Source organism: Myripristis murdjan, chromosome 13 (genome assembly GCF_902150065.1).
Source record: "Myripristis murdjan chromosome 13, fMyrMur1.1, whole genome shotgun sequence".
Classification (NCBI taxonomy): Eukaryota; Metazoa; Chordata; class Actinopteri; order Holocentriformes; family Holocentridae; genus Myripristis; species Myripristis murdjan.
The window spans coordinates 17,822,164-17,839,699 of record NC_043992.1 but is presented as its reverse complement, the minus strand read 5'-3'; the positions used below and the strand labels follow the sequence as shown (position 1 = coordinate 17,839,699).

At 39.4% G+C, this 17,536-nt stretch overlaps 1 protein-coding gene across 2 annotated transcripts in view; it reads left to right on the top strand.

Moving 5' to 3' along the window:
• The window catches only part of gdpd5b (glycerophosphodiester phosphodiesterase domain containing 5b), a 71,858-nt gene that overhangs the window by 28,475 nt on the left and 25,847 nt on the right, over positions 1-17,536 (top strand). For both annotated transcript variants that reach the window (XR_003929227.1, XM_030067112.1), the window contains exon 3: positions 16,379-16,482. Coding sequence is in view for 1 of the 2 variants with exons in the window: in XM_030067112.1 (XP_029922972.1) it covers positions 16,379-16,482 (104 nt within the window). In the remaining variant the exon portion in view is untranslated. The remainder of the gene's footprint in view (positions 1-16,378; positions 16,483-17,536) is intronic.

Below are 17,536 nucleotides of genomic sequence, written 5' to 3'. Positions count from 1 at the left end.
TCACCTCAAGTCCTATTTTTAAAATACAGATTGCTTCAAGACCAATGGGAGTATTTTCCAGCAGGTAACATTGGTGTAACATTAACACCAGCACTGAGTTGGCCAAGCCACTTTTATGTAGATATGTGAAGGATTTCATCCGTTTTATCAAATCCTTTGTCTACACTATTGCGGCTCATGCTGAACAATGTTCCATTCAAAAATAGCGCAGGAAAGTGCAGAAAGTTTTGTATTTTCCCATCATATCATTCCCTATTTTCTATAGCTGGTAAGTTGCCATTGGTATCAGCAGAATAATCCACTCTGAACAGTGTGTTAAAGACTTAAATGCATGTTGTGAAGACAACCACATTCTTTTGCATCAGGAGGTTCTGTGCCTCCATGTCGTGAATTATAACCATTTAACACACACCTCATCACGGATTATCCACTACATGTTTTACAAGTTAAGGTTAAGGTGGTGCATTTGTCATAGTTAACATTTGTAACGATTTGAATGAACATATTGATGTTTCATTTTGAAAAGATGCCTTATCCTTGAGACAGAGATGCACAACCAACAAAGCCCCTTTTTCTTATCTTGTGTGTTACAAGGTACTCATCAAAACCCTAACCAGTCACGTGTAACCCTAACCAAAGTATATCCCAGTGTCTGTTTTCTAATAATAGGCTCTCTGTATGTGCAGCATGTCAGAGCAAGCATCACATTCTCCACAGGATGAGGTGACGTATTTGTTCTGTATTTGTTCTGACCTTTCACTCTATCTCATCTGTTCTGCCTTTAACAAGGACACACAGGTTGTGTTGCCGTAACAAACTCGTACATCTATACTCATGGGTGTGTGTGCGCTTGCATGAATACGCACACACTCACTTTGATTTAATGCATTTAAGACCGTACATACTGCAGGCACAGACAAGCATACATGCACTCGTGATAGACACATGGCAGCAACACAGACACATCAGCTGCATCAAACAAGCAAGTGGCCCACATTAAGCCCACATTATGTGTGTAAACTCAAATAAACAGGCAGGGAAAGGCACGCGTGATAGTTCTGGGCCCATTTTAAAAAGCTCCGCGGGACTAAATAAAGACATATTGATTTTTTTCCCCCTCTCCTGTTTGCAGGGAATTGGAAACCATGTAGCTCAGTTTCCTGTTGCACGTGGTTGTCTTTCAGGCCAGCTGATAGGATAGTGCCGAGTCAGCATTCTCTGTTCAGTGTTCATCCTTTGTTCTGGCCATGGTGGACAGCTCTTGTCTTGACCCCAGTGTAAGAAGCACATAGTCAGCCACCCACTGTTCCCCAACACTGGAGTTCAGTTAATTTCATTTTGGGAAGTTTTTTTTTTGCAACATTTGTAAAGTTTGAATTGTAGTACTTTTCACCATGAATGGAGTGAACTGAAAGTGAATGGTTAGCCAAAATCCTGCTTTGTACAGTAATAAATATGCTCCACCTATACTGTACTGGAAATCTTTCTTTCTGTCTTTCTTTCTTTCTTTCTTTCTTTCTTTCTTTCTTTCTTTCTGTCTTTCTTTCTGTCTTTCTTTCTTGAGAGTGGATGAAAGAGACCTGTCTTGTCTGCTATTTCTTTATCTTTAATAAATACAGATTTTTTGTGTTTGATTTTTTTTTTTTTAATAAACTTCATTCCCATGTGTGATCTGAGGGCAACATAAGTACACTTAGGCAAGTTTATTAAAAAAATATATTAAAATTTAACTTTTGAAACAGCATAAAATGTATTGGTGAGAGGCTACTTTTTAGCTGCGACCAGAAGCTCTATATTTCTTTCTGTCAGTCAGTCAGTTGGGTGGTTGGTCTATGGGTCCACAATAATCCCCTATATGCCTATAACAAAAAGGCACATGAAGACAGAGAGCAGTTAAGTCTCGCCAACCTTGTGGGCGAAAACAATTCAGCCTTCTCCCTAGACTTTGTATTGCGTTAAGGTGCCTGCTTGGTTTCTGACGGATGTCAGTGTGAAGCAAACTGATGGGTACTTTGGATGTGATAACCATTGGAAGCCAAGTAGACACCTTCACGCAATGCAGAGTCAGTGGATAGAGATGAATTCAGCATGGTTTCAGAGTATGACACATTGCACTCTGTCTCTATAACTTCTAAATGGATTCACGTAACATGGCCAAATTTTGTAAAAAGACACAAACATATACACACACACCATTTTGGCACGTTCCTTTCGTAACTCATGAACTGGTTTGCGTAAAGACTCTTGTGGCAGGCATCACTGGAATCAGCAGAGTTCCCTTTTCATTGATGAAGGTTAGTCTATACTTTAGTCCTGTCCCCTTTCATAATTCATGAACTTTTTGTCATAGAGCCTTGTGCGAGGCATCATTTCTACCTACCTCAGGCACTTTCTGCCTTTTATGAGTCTGAAATTTGCCATGGAGGTCAACTGTTTGTGAGGTTGTGTGTGTGAATGCAAGCACAAGCGGATGCACATGTGTACGTGGTTGCAGCTATTGCAGATTCACCCTTGTTCTTAATCACTTTTTAAACAGATATCAGTGCTCCAAAAAGAAAACAAAGATGTGGAATCTTCTGCATGATTTTATTTTTCTGTTCAGTCAGTTACTTTGATATTACACATGAGATTTATTATCTGGTTTGAAGCAATGAAATGTCACATACACCCTACCTGCTGGCTCCTGATCACATAATTTCAATGTGGTTAATTTACATGAACACCAAGCAGCAGAAATGTCACTTTGGAGACCAGTGAGATATCATTTTATCTTCAGTAGTGATGGGCCATACTACTGGAATCCTTCCTTTCTTTGTTATTACACAATCCCTTTTAATTAAGTGATTTTACCGAAAGCCTAGTGTGCTGCAATTGTTACCTCCGTGATGGACTGGTGACCTGTCCAGGTTATGTCTCTGGTCTCTGCCCAGTGCATGCTGGAATAGCTTCCACCCCCTGAAACCCTGATATGGAATCAGTAGACGTTGTAAATGAATAAGTGAATGCTGCATTCCTAAGACATCTGAGACAACCTTTTATGTTCCTTACATTTCTTTAGCTCCTTAACTGTTGCAAGATGAATAGAGACAGTCTGTATCCGGCATTGGATCTAGAGCTGTACTTTCCACTGAATGTACCTCCTAGCAGGGCCACATCATATGAGACAACACCTGTAATGACCACAGTACAGTTTTTGTCACCAATCAAGGACAGTTATAAGAACTCAGAGTCTGATTTTAAAACTCCTGTAGACTTCTTTGTAACCCACCAATTGTGTTTCGCTCCTTTTTCATCCTCATACCCTGTAATGAGCCGTCTGGCACCACTGACTTGGTTTTGGTGAACTTGCTGCTGTCTGCATGAGAGGTGCTTTGTAGGGAGAACGCCCACGTCACTCAGTGCAAACTGATCTGGCCTCTCAGTAATAATTGAAAGTATTTCCATTTAGCCAGTCTTTACCTTTCAGTCACACAAAGGCTTCAAAAATAGAAGCAAGCAAGGCTGCCTTCATTTGCCAGGGCTTTTGTGGTCTTCATTTGACAGTGACCTGAACAATAGCACTAGCAGTCACCCTGGTCAGGGAAATGACAGGGTGACTCTACATTGCCAAATCCACATTGTTCATTTCACTTGCTTATGTATAAAAAAATCTGGCATACATAAGCAAATACAGTGAACACTCATTTGATTCAAATTCAGTTTGAGTGAGCTTTATTTGGATCAAATATGAAAAGTTGGTGGTAAAATGTTTATTTTTCTATCTCTTTTGCAGCTTTCTAGCTTGTCTTTTATTTCTCTTCAGTTCATTTCTACAGGACATTACCATTTATCAGCTAATTTTCTTTTCCTTTTTTCTTTTCTTTCTATTTTGGTGTGAGTTTGCATACATCCCTGTCTCCTCTTTCATGCTCTAGCTCTCAGAATGAAAGGTCAAAAGCTTGAATATTTCAAGCTTTTCCTGGTAGCTGACTCGGTGTGATGGTTAACAATTTCTTTTATGTAGGAAATGGCCTGCTTAGAATTTTCTGATAATGCTGAATGATGGCAAATGGTTACTATATGTGCAATATGTGCAATTTGCTGAAATTAACAACAACATTTTGCTCTTCAAATTTAAAGATGTATTTTTCAATACACATCTTCAGGTTTAGTTTCCTCTTAGCTTACTTTTGCTGAACAGGTTTGGACTCTCACATCCATCCATAGGCTTATTTTAAGACCACAATTTTCCTCAATCTCTTCCTCCCCAACACCCTGCTCTCACTCGCCTTCATCTTCCACTGTTCCTTTATTTGTCTAAGGTGAAGAGGAGAGGCTCTGTCAGCAGTAATCTCTCTGTCTGTCAGCCACTCTGAGATGCACGTAAGGGTCTCTTGTTTATGTAAAGTTGCTGAACACCATTTTGAAGAGAATATTTCCTTGCTGACCTGTTATGAAGTCTGCCTCTCATTCTTGTTCTTGCCAAATAGCTTTGCATAAACCACACCTTGTCCTTAATAGATCTGCAAAGGGTCATATGGATGAAACCTCTTCTACCCATCTGTGTGCTTGTAGAATAAAAGATTGAATCATTTTTAAAGGAAATTGATTAGAATGACATTATAAATAAATTGATTTTATAAATATGTCTGCAGACTGCTTATAGATTTACATTAACACTGCATTTTCAGATCCCGGTTTAACCCAATCTATGTATTAATTTTTCAGTTTGGCTTGCTCATCATGATGTGTCAGCCATTTCAGCGTCAACTCTGCATGCCGGGTGTGTCGACATCAGTTAATAACTCTGTAATGCTAAAAACATCAATAAGAACTTGTAAGATAATGATCTGTATTGCTCAAGTGGAAAGCTTCTCCATGTTTAACACACATTTGTGACTTCCCTTACCCCTTTGTCTCCTGATTAGTCCGAGTACCCATTTATGCAGTGAAATAGTTTGAAGTTGTTTATCTAAAGGCAAGAAATGACAAGAAACCACCGATTAACCATCATTATGCATTTTGAGTCAAAAACCTACCGTGTACTGTATGTTTATTGTTCAGTCGTATTTGTTTGTTGATCTGCTGCTGGCCGCAGTGTTTATTATTCAGCACCTGTGCTACTTGATTTGTGTGTTCAGAGTTGTTGTGCAAGGTTTAGTTAAATACAGTGGGTGTATTTTTAGAGGGGCTGGTCTATGTTTACAAGGCTCAACTGTCTGACCACACACTGCTGTGAATTTTCTAGGGCCTCTGCAATCTTTACTCTTCTATAGTCTGTTATAGTATGTTTCCAAATAAATTGAATGAAACTAGTAAATTATATGATAATGATTAGGGACTGATTAAAAATGGAGGAAAGCAGAAATCTATGTTTTTTTCCCTTTGTTCTTAATCATATTATCAGTTGCTTAACTTATAATGATTGATTGCTTGATTGCTTGATTTATTAACCACTACAGTGCTTTGTTTAGAGACTACAGTTACAGGACCTGTGGGAGGTGTGCATACGAAACACTGCTCATCCTCACTCCACCTGTATATATTACAAAGTGCTTCACTGTCATTCAGTACAATAATAATTAATAATTCAGTTGCAGCCTTTGTGATCATAGAGATTTTGTTCTGTTGTGCTGTTTGGCCATATCACTACGAATTCAATAGATTGTTCTACCGTACTGTTTCCTCAGGTCATTCAGTTTTTATCCAGTAATTATGTGTTGTGCTGACCTTTTCACCTCCCCTAGAGAGATGTGGGTGGACACCCAAGGTCTACACACTCATGTCCCAGATAATTAAACCATGGCCGTCTCGAATAAATGTTTTAACTTTATTAAACGTCAGCACATGGCAACCTAGAGAAGCTTTTTTTTATTCTCAAGGTCAGGATTCATTTAATTTATTTGCTATTCAGCACAAGATAAATGGAATAAGTAATGCCCTTCCTAGATCTAGACCTAGATCTAGCAAATAGAGTTCACCATTCTTCTTTCTGGTTATTTCTGGATACCTCAAGTGGATTGTTTGAGTTCTCCTAAATGCTGCCTGGTGTAGGAGCTCATGCTGTATTTCCTGTATACAGGGATCTGGCTGCCGACTAAACAGTGCAGAGTGCAGACTGTAATTCCCCTAAAGCACTCTGCGTTGCAAGAAGTGGTACACATGAACACATGAGTGAATGCACCAATGCACACATAGAGCCGGCTGTTACAAAAGTGCCAGTCTCCAGCACCTAATAAATGCAAACCGTGTACATAAAGCAACTATCTTTACATTTGTTTAGTTTTAGGACCATCCAGTTGATTTTACAAGTGGGATGGACAACAACCACAGATATTCAAACAGACATGATACCTTAGTGCTCTGCTGTGAGGTGGTGCCTTGTGGAATGTCACCCTTTAATGAGATTAAGGGTGATTTAAAGGGGAGATGGGACCCCAGTCAGCCAGTGTCACCGGCTGCTGGCACTGGTTTGTTGGAGTATAATATAGTTCCTGTTAAATATTGTTGAAGTTACTGTCTATCCTAAGAATATTTTTGACACAAAACAGTTGCATTTTAGAAGATATAATCATTTACACCTTGGAATACTAGGAAAAGGGCATCAGAAAAACAGTGTTTTGTTCAGCATAATACATACATACATGGAGTGTATGGAATATTGGGCCTATAAGCAATGGATCAACCATGTGAATCCAGGTGAAAACTATGATCCCTCATTAATTTCTGCTGATAAGTACACTTCAGTAATGAACAGGTGTGCTGTACATGAAGACTGGTTACAGAGGGATTTTTATGCCTTAAGACACTTAGAGACATGGGTTGTGCAAAAAGGAGATTTAACTCAATATTAGGAAGGTGTTGGTATTGTTTCTATACTCTCAGGAAAACATCCTACCTTTGAGCACAGTTCTGTACAGTGTGTGAGTAGTCCCGGAGGGATGGCCGATTTTCAAAGTGGCGCAGCAGGCCCGGTGTGAAATGCCAGAGACTTATCTGGATATGTTCAGGAATGTTACAAGGGACTGTGTGTGTCTGTGTGTGTGTCTGTCTGTCTGTGTGTGTGTGTGTGTGTGTGTGTGTGTGTGTGTGTGTGTGTGTGTCTGTGTGTGTCTGTGTCTGTGTGTGTGTGTGTGAGAGTGTGTAGGGAGGGGATGTCATAGCAAAAGAACAGCAGCTCGAGCAGATTTGTATGCTCATTACCACTTTTAGCAAGGTGTTTATTGGCTTTATTTTGGTTAATATGAGCACGACATGGTTTCACTCCATTTATTATGCATTTATTTTCAAGTGTATTCACACATTTCAATGTGTTTGAGTGTGTCTGTGCAGTTTGAATCTGGGCCATCCCATACCGTGTTTTCACTCTGCATTGCTGGCATGCGAGATGGCAGCAAACTGAGTCAAGCTACCATACCTAATTGAATGTGTCATTGAATTGCAAAGGGTGTATGAAGTGTACACAATTGTGCATGTATGTGTGAGTAATTTTGAGTGTTTTTGGCATTTCGCATCTATCTTGGAACGTCAATAAAACTGTTGGCCATAATCTAATTACAACACAGTTTTATCAGCAGTAAGTATAATGTACATAGAATAAAAATTCATCCGATAAACTTTCTATATGTGTGCTGTAAGGTTAGGTGCCAAAGAGTAAAATAATACTACAGGTGTGTGCAACCCTAGAACTGTATGCTAGAATCAATTGCCAAGTACAAAAAGTATTCAGGGAATTGTCTTACGGTGATATGTAGGAATGTACTGAGAATTCGGTACATAGAAACATACATGGTACAAGGACAGCAGGACTTCACATACAACTTGTCAAAAGCTGTATTATTTTTTCATCTCCTTCATTAATCCTCTTACATGCATTCACAGCTACACACCCACATACGTCTTATAACATTTTAACGTATGTCCATATTTCTACATGGGTACACTGGGGTAGAGATATCTACAGTTATGTTTTTCAAGTGGAATTCACATGCGTCCATGCGTGATGTTGAAGACATTGCCTCTAACTAGAAAACGCAATTCCTTTCCTATCTATTCTGTTCTTTCAGTGTGTGGGGATGGAAATAAGGCATGTATATCATCAGGATGGTTAGTTTGAATTTCCAAATCACAGTAGTTCTGATAAATTCTGCTGCCTGTGTGCATATTGTTTGTGTGAGTGCGTGTGTGCGTGCGTGAGTGAGTAACTGAGGCAGCATGCTTGTCTGTCTATGCATATGCAATGCTTTCATCCTACATGCTAAGCCTGATTAATAATTATACTGTGATACAACAGTAAGACGTAGTCTAGATCCCTGTTTGATCTATTGAAGCACAAGGTTTGTGTTCATGGAGGGAAAAGAGAGGCCGCACAGTAGTGCTGACTAGTGTTGCAAAATTCCCGAAATTTTCAAAGTTGGAAAATTTCCATGGGAATTTTTGTAAATTAACGGGAATTAACGGGAATAAACGGGAATTTTTGGGGAATTTTCGGGAAATTATATTCACTGCATTCACCCGGTCGTATACATGTATACATAATAAACATTTTGGTTTGTTATAAGCAGATATGCATGCAAACATGTTACATTATAATGAATTTCCAGGGAATTTTCGGGAATTTTCCCTAGCTGAGTCAAACTGTCGTGAATATTGGCATAACCAGTGTGTGAAATAAGGGGGAGCAAAGGGGAGCACAGCTCCCCTGGTGGTGACATGAGCTCCCCTGGATGGAAACATTGTGAAATTTGGGGAAGCGGTGCCTGCTTGGTGCCGGCCAGCACCGCATGGTGTGCGTGGCCACACGGTCAGGTCTGCAGGATCCGGTTGATTATTATTATCAGTTGATTATTGATTCATTCATCATGTGGACTGAAGTTTGTGTAGCCTATATAAATGCTCGGGAAATCTGTTGTTCAAATGAAATTAACCTGATCCATCAGGACGAATTTTCTCTTGATAATAATCCTATGTCTGTTCTGTTGTAGGATATTAATGCAACAACCAGCAGTTATACAGCGTTAGTAAGAGGTGTAGGCTATTAATTCAGGCATAGGACTGTGTGCAGTACTATTGTTAAGGTGTGCATATGAAGTGGTTCAAACTACTCATTAAAATGCATAGAAATGCAGGAAATTGAATCATGATGCTGATGTGATGATCGTCTGTCTCAGTTGAAGTGCTGTAGCCTTGTGGAGTATAGGCTACTGATTGATGATGATCAAATGTGCTCGAAATTATTTGCATATGTGAATCATGGTGCACAGTTGAATTTGCATTGAATCATGCAACATATTTGTTTCTACCAAAATGCAAAGTTGACTGTTTATATTTAAGTTTTATATGTACAAACAAAAACGAAAATTTCCAAAATTCCCAAGCTTAAATTTCCATGGAAACTTTTTAAAAACCTCATTCAAATTGATGACAAGAAAAAAAAAAAGAAAATTCCCAAAATTCCCGAGCCGAATTTTCCCGGGAATTTTCGGAAAAATTGGGAAAAAAGTGACAGCAAAAATCTTCTGAAAATTTCCAATATTCCAGAATGAAAATTCCCACGGGAATTCCCACGGGAATTTTCGGAAAATTTCCGGGAAATTTACCAGAAACTTTCCACCCCTTTGCAACACTAGTGCTGACTCGATTAAAGATGCACACACACATACACATACACATACACATAGAAACACACACACGTGGATCATTCAGAATCATGGTGGTAGTGATTAGCATTCACCCTCTGCGATAAGGTGGCTTGATCTATACTAAGAAAAAAAAAGACACCATTGCAGCATCGCAGAGGAAAGACTTAAAACTGGTATTTCCATTATTTCATTGCTTTCTATATGCAAAATTGTATTTTACTCAGGTTTGTGTACTACATGGTGGTAATTTAGCTTAGTTTAGACTAGGGCTGTGCCATATCCTATTGTTCATTATAATATCAGTATAATTTTGTACACAAAAAGTGTCATATCATGAAATCAACAATGTAGCAGCATGGTGACATGTTGACACTTTTGCATACCCTCCCATGCAGCCTAGAGTGTCCTCTCACCACAACAACAAACATGACTAAAGCCAGAGCAGCGTCAGCCCCTGATGAGGAATTAGTTCCGTGGTTTCCACACCGCCCAGATATATCAATGGCTGCCCAAGTATTCAACTCATTCAAGGTTTCACATTAGCACCATTAGTTTCACATCACCCCCCTTATGTTGTCTTGAATATCATTACCGCAAATTACAATGAGAAATTGTTTAGACAATAATACCTGAGTATTTGAAAGTCAGTGTAGCTTACTTTTCCCAAGGCTTCTGCTTTAAATTGTACTGATGCAATGAATCTTCCCTTGATCTGTTTGATCCTTCTTTTTTTAGCAGTGAAATTTGTTGGTCAGTGAGGCTTTCACTGATTGCATTCTAAGGCATTTTTCTTGTTTTGCAAGCAGAACTATTCACTTTTAAAGTAAGATACTTAATCTTCCCACTGCAAGAGAAAGGTGCTTTCCTTGCTCTGCAATACATTACTTTGCATGGCTGTACTTACAGCTCACCACATAATTTGAATCTAATTAAATCTCATTCAATAACTGAATCCTCCAAGGGGAAGTGTTTTTGTGGAGTCTCTAATAGTAAACAGTGCAAAACTATCTGAATAATAAAGCTGTGTCCTCCTTGTCTGACCAGTATTAAATATTCTTAAATTGACTGTTGTTAGGCAGCAGACAGAAGGTTTTTAGTGCTACGTTGTCCATGCTGTAGTGTGTTGTACCCACATAAAATGCCAACTGTGCAGAATGGTAATGTGATCATCAGGGCACACTAAGTCAGGCCAGGCTGACTCTGCTGCTGAATAAGACAAGGAACAGAGCAAGTGGAGAACCTCAGTCCAAACAAGGCACTTAAACCTGACTCTAAATTTTATATTTTATATTTTTGCTGTATTTTTTGTAGTAATGTTTGCCATCAAAATTTAGATGTACAATTTAACAAATTTATTACAATAACAAATGAATAGCCAAATCTGTGGAAATTATTACAAAATGCCTCATTTAATGAACCTCTATATGGGCACCATTAGTTGCACGAAGCACATTAAGACGGTACTCAATTTCTTGCCATGTTCGCTGTAGCATAGCCTCATCAGTGGTGGCAATGGCATCAGTGATCTTTTGCTTCAGGTCGTTGATGTCCAATGTGATTAAAAACTTTGATAACTAGATAGATAGATAGATAGATAGATTTTATTGTCATTGCACAATCATATGTATAATAATGCAACGAAATTAGGGCTCAGTCCTTTCAGTGCAGGGGAGAATAGAAAGCATCGTGCATTCTGCTAGTTGAATAGCCAAGTCCAGTAATAGATGGCTGCAGCCATGTCTCTGATATCAGAAAAAATGCAACAGTCACGGAAACACTTGTTGGATGTACAAGCACAGTTCGTCATCCCGTGTTCGCCATGGACCTGGCGCTGGAAAATGCTGGGAGGCCTTTCAGCCGTGTCAACGCACCGGCCCTGCAGCCTCGACGTCCTCCAGAATGTCCTGGCAGCGATGAAAGTCCGGTGAAATTGGCATCCCGCAGCACAATCCCAAGCTCAAAAGGTCCTGATAACTGTTGTTTCCTTTGCTTGTTTACGTTTCCTCCTGGACTTGTCACTGGGAAGAACTATCCACGGAGACCCCGGTGTTCTAACGGCGTCCTCCGGAATATCCTGGTAGCGATGAAAGTCCGGCGAAAAAGGTACCTCGCAGCACAATCCCAAGCTCAAAAGGTGCTGACGACTGTACGCGTACATTGCCCAACATAAGGTGGTGTTTTAAGCTAAAAACACAACCGTTCACACGTACAAAAACATATAATACGGCACCGAGAGTGGAGAGCTGTAGCCGCTGCGTCTATGCGCGCTGCCATGGCAACCACCATAACTACTGAGTACATAGAACAAATCTGATTAACATATCTCATCAATTGCTTTTCTAATAGATTTTTTAGATTGTAGAGACTTTGTGGACACCCTGTAGCCTATATATTTAACTGAAAACTTGCACTTTAACTATACAAGTTTCTGTTCCTATCAAGAAAATGAATGTCAGCTTCCGCCTGAAGAACAACGAGCTGACCTACTGTATGCTTTATTTGCTTTCCCAAGTGAGTTTTCCCCTTTCAGGCGGTTCAGAACAGGCGAAAAATCACATTGTTCTTTTCAGCGCACTTGTCATTCAGTCATTACACATCAAGTTACAGGTTTGGATGCACAAAACGCGTTTCTCACATTGCCATCTGTCAGGTTCACATTGCAGTTAGAATTTTTGCTGCCTGAATGCAGTTCAGCCACACTGTGCATTTAAGTGGTTTAAAGAGATGGAGAGAGAGCAGACAAGTCCCATAGACAGAATGAAACACATGTCAGCCTAGAGGATATATATCTATTATCAAGAATACAGAAATGTAATTTAATGAAATCATATTTTAAGCATCAGATTTTAAAATGGCATCCAAATGACAAGAGAAACTGCAATAAAAGGTATCAGGCAGCAAGGCAGATCTTACTCAGTAGATCTATCCCAGAGAGAACAGAATAGCTATTTGTGAGAATAATTGGAGCCTTTAACAAAAGCCAGCATGAAGGTCCATGTAAAAAGAATGGAATCCACAGAGTCAGATTTTTTTGGCATTTACCACGTCATTTGACGTGTTTTTGCATTTTGTACTATCTGGTAGAGCACATGTGTATAGAACAAGGCATTATGATTATTTGAGTGTTTACGATTCTGTGAGCCTAAAACCCAGAAGTACGACCAAAATTTTACAAAAACCTCTTTTTGTCATATACATTTTATTTTATTTTTGTTATGAAAATTAAACATTGTGAGGTTACAACACCATAGAGGGGAAAACATGTTAATGTAGGTGAAGTGGTTTAAGAGGGCTCAGTACTGGTAACTTATTGACTGCACCAACTCTGTTCTCCCATGGGCGTCTCAGGTCTCATCCATCAGTGTCTGAGGGGGGCAGGGGGGCAAACAATGTCCCCTCACAGGAACACAAGGTTGGATCTCCCAGGTGTTTTCAGGTAGTCATTAAGGACCATGGGAACCAGGGTTGGTGTCATCTGATCAATGAGCATAGCTGTCTGTCACACAAACGCACACATACACACACATATAATACACACACACACTGTTTCCTAGGGAGACCGTGGTAACCTTTTGTCACTGGGATTGATTTATTTTTTGTGCAGTGTGTTGACTTTTTTGCCCAAGACATCTGTTAAGATTTGCAGTTAAATAATGTAGTAATCGATAGTGTTTGGTTGGTTAAGTTGGTATTTAAAACAAAACAAAACAAAACAAACAAAAAAAAAACATGGGAAATGTCATGTAGTAGTTCCTTTTAAGGAAAAACAATAATACTTATTTCCTTGTTGTAAGGACCATGATGTTGATGCCAGAATAAACTGGATTGTGTCCATATTATTTGATGTTAGATGACTTACATAATAAAGAAGTTCTTATACTCAAATTTTTTCTCAGCACATGTCCAAATATGAAACACTATTGGATCCCATTCTCCTGTTGTTGTTGTTTTTTTTTTTTTTGTTTTGCTTTTTCATTATTTGTACAACAGTTCACTGTAATAACCATTCCATATTTATGCTGTCATTATTCCTCTCTGCCCACACCCTTCCTTATTTCTGATGGCAGGTCTGATGAGTAAAACTGGTGAATCTCCTAGCAGATGTTTTGAGCCCAGTCATTACCTATAGATTTTCCATCTTTACTAAACTGCTCTTTAATTTCATTAAAACCATCCCTCTGCAATCTGTGGGCATCATTTCATGTGTGTTCATGAGTGTGTGCATTCCATTATCATGCATGAACTGAGTTAATTTATCATGGATGACCCAGCCCATTCAGGAAGTGGATACACTAAAGAAAGCTTATAGGTTCAGTATAGGGAATTTTGAAATATGAAAGCTATATCATTATCATTGTATGAGCTTTTGAACTGTGTTTTTCAGAATCAGGATCAGAAATACTTTATTGATCCCAGAGGGGTAATTGGATTTGACCACAAGCCTCATGTGTGTACATTTATAACCGCATGGAGGTGTAACCATTTGTTTGCATGTACAGTATGCAGTGTGGTCTCTTCAACATTATTATTTTAGATATACAGGGTAAAATTCATGCTGTTATATGTGTATAACAGCATTAATTAAGCCCATAGCATTATCCCTCCTCCACCAAACTTTACAGTTGGCACAATGCAGTCAGGCAGGTAAACTTCTCCTGGCATTCGCCAAACCCAGATTTGTCCATCAGACCACAAATAGAGAAGCATGATTTGTCACTCCATAGAACACGTTTCCACTGCTCCAGAGTCCAGTAGCGGTGTGTTTTTCACCACTCCATCTGGCGCTTGGTGTTGTGCTTGGTGATGTACGGCTTGTATGCGGCTGCTCAGCCATGGAAACCCATGCCATGAAGGTTCCGGCACACAGTTTTTGTGCTGATATTAATACCAGAGGAGGTTTGGAGCTCTGCAGTTATTGAGTCAGCAGAGCGTTGGCCACTTTTATGCACTGTGGGCCTCAGCGAACCCGCTCTGTAACTTTATGTGGTCTGCCACTTAATAGCTGAGTTGCTGTGGTTCCTAGACTCTTCCACTTTGCAATAATACCACTTACAGCTGATGGTGGAATATCTAGGAGGGAAAGAGGGAAGAAACTTCACCAACTGACTTGTTGCAATGGTGGCATCCTGTTACATTACTTTGACAGTACCACTCTGGAATTAATTGAGCTCTTTAGAACAACCCATTCTTTCACGAAATTTGTAAAGGCAGACTGCATGACTAAGTGCTTGATTTTATACACCTGTGGCAATGGGACTGAATGAAACACCTGAATTCAATGATTAAGAGGTGTGTCCCAGTACTTTCGTTCACATGCGTGTGTGTGTATGTGTGTGCGTTTGTCCAAAACAAATTGTCCTACCCAGCCTAGGTACATTCTAGACACAATCAGAACAGATGTGACTGTACAATAACGACTACAGTTACCCATGCCATTTTTATGTGATTTCCCCACCCCCTTCAGAATCAGTTTGTAAGATTGGATTTTCTGAGATCACATTGTATGTCTGCTTTTGGCTTTTAAAATTGTTGTTTGTGTCCTTTGTGGCTGTCTTTATTAAAATCAGTGTCTGCCTTACTTTCTCCCGCTCTGCTGACTCCTGTGTATCCAGATTCTCACTTCATGTATCCCGGTGTGATCACATCATTCATTAAATTTGCCCTGAAATAACAAGTGTAACTTTAGTCTGTACTGATGGAGCCTTTAGTCAGCCTGCTATGTGGAAGTGTGTGTGTATGTGTCTGTGTGTGTATGTGTGTGTCACCTGGACTGAAGCCTAAGGGTTATCACAGCAATTAAAATCAGCTAACATTTGCTGCTACTCCATTTTTTTTTCTGGGCTGCGCTGAGCTCCAAGCTCTGTTTTAAATGAAGACCAATTGTCTGTGCTTTGTGAAAAGGTCAAAAGGTTGTCATATGAGTCACTGGAAAAGTTTAGATGTACTTAAAGTACTCAGAGAAACTAGGGAGAGTATGTGTGTGAGAGGACAGGTTGTGTGTATGGCATCGTGCACCTACATTATCCTCCTGGGCATGGCTCAAGAGTGTGGTGTGTGTCTGTTCTTTATCTCGGTGTGTGTTTTTATAATTGCTATGGTATGGAAGTTCAGGACAGAGCAGGACGGCAATTAGTCTGCTTGGATATGAAGTTATTGAAAGTCATTAGCTGCTAATGAGTCAAGTATACAAGGGAATAGTCTCAACAGCCAGGTTGATAGTCTGTCTGTTCAGTGTAGAATAATGTCATGGAAAATTAGCCCCTGGCACACTAATACAACTCGTGTTGTAAGATTTTCCATCTTTGGACAAACTTGAAAGTTGAGTGTGCTTGTCTAGCCTACAAAATACCAAAAAATCATCCTATTGACATGCAGTACTTTTTGAGTTGTCATTGCTGTGTGCCCACGACTGTGCCAGACCTTTAATAATAAAATGATAATAATTATAATAATTATTATTAATAATTATTATTATTATTATAACAATAATAACATAATGATGCTTGTGATACTTGAGATACTTGATCCAGTATCTCGTTGCTGTTTCCTTTTTGTTTTGGTCACAGTATTCACTAACAGCCTTCAAATTTGGTTTCTGCTGTAATAGTCATACAGCAACACAGAGGCTGTGCTTTTTAGTGTCCTCAGATGACCTTCAACCATGTGTAACCTCTGTAATGTTTCTTTTGTACATGATAATTTAATTTGGCAGATTTAAATAAGCCCTTTCTTGTTTTTATTTGTCTGTTTGTGTCCAGTGGGAGCTACTGTGGTCCCTCATCCTCCTCTTTACCTTCTGTCTGCTGCTGGTCTGGTTCTACTTCTGGTGGGAGGCGCATAACGACTACAATGAGTTCAACTGGTGAGTACTTACCCACATGAGTGAGGTTGAGGAAAACTGTACAATAGCCTAAAACATATCGCCCAGAAAAAATACGCACTCATGGAAAAATCACATCCCTGATAAAACTGGACTGTAGCCAAATATATATTATATACTGTACGGTGTTTAATCTCACCATATTTTGATATTTCTCTAAAATACCAGCCTGGTTTTTAAATTTTGCTTGATTTGCCAGGTGTTTTTGTCACTCTGTCCATTGCTGTATTTATGCACTTCATTTCCATTCCATTCTTTCATGAACCTCTTTGAAGGAAAAGATCAGCACATCAAAAACACTAATATCCACAATTATATTAACGGAGCTGTGGTATGTCCCTTTTTTAATGCAATGTTTTATCCATCCTTTATCTCCATCTGACCTTGCCATATTGTTTCGGCTGCAAATAAATATTGTGTAGTCATAACATTGCTCTCTGCTTGCTTGCTTGTTGATTTCCGAAATCATCAGTTTAATCTGCCCTCTGCTTTAATCTGAGCAGAGACCATCCAGCCCTGCACAGATTAAGCTGTTGCGTAACGACAATGCCTTGGTCAATATTGCCCAGATATCTCTCAGCCCTGTATCACTTTCACTTGACCACTGCACTCCCTAAACTGTTTCTTTCTTCTTTTTTTTTTCTTAAAGAGACCACAACAGCTATCTTGGGGCTTTGTATCCATTGTCATGTCTTCCCTCTGTGTTTCTCTTCCCCAAACTCCTCCACTACCCTGTGACAACATACAAGTTTACAAAATATTAAGACCCTCTGTCAATCTGCATGAAATAGTGCAGTCCCCTGTGGGCTTAACAACTCGACCTCAGATGAAGACAGATTTTGAAACCTTGAGATCACTGAGGCATGGACAAGATACAAGGGGGTGCAGCTCGATGCTGGGGAGTGTTGCTAATGATTTTTACAGTTAGAGGATAGGTTTTCAGAATACAGTTCTTCACTTATAAGGGCCTGGTGTGTAGGAGCTATGACAGAACATGGGTTTGTATTGTACAGTATGTCATAACAGTTTGCTTTAT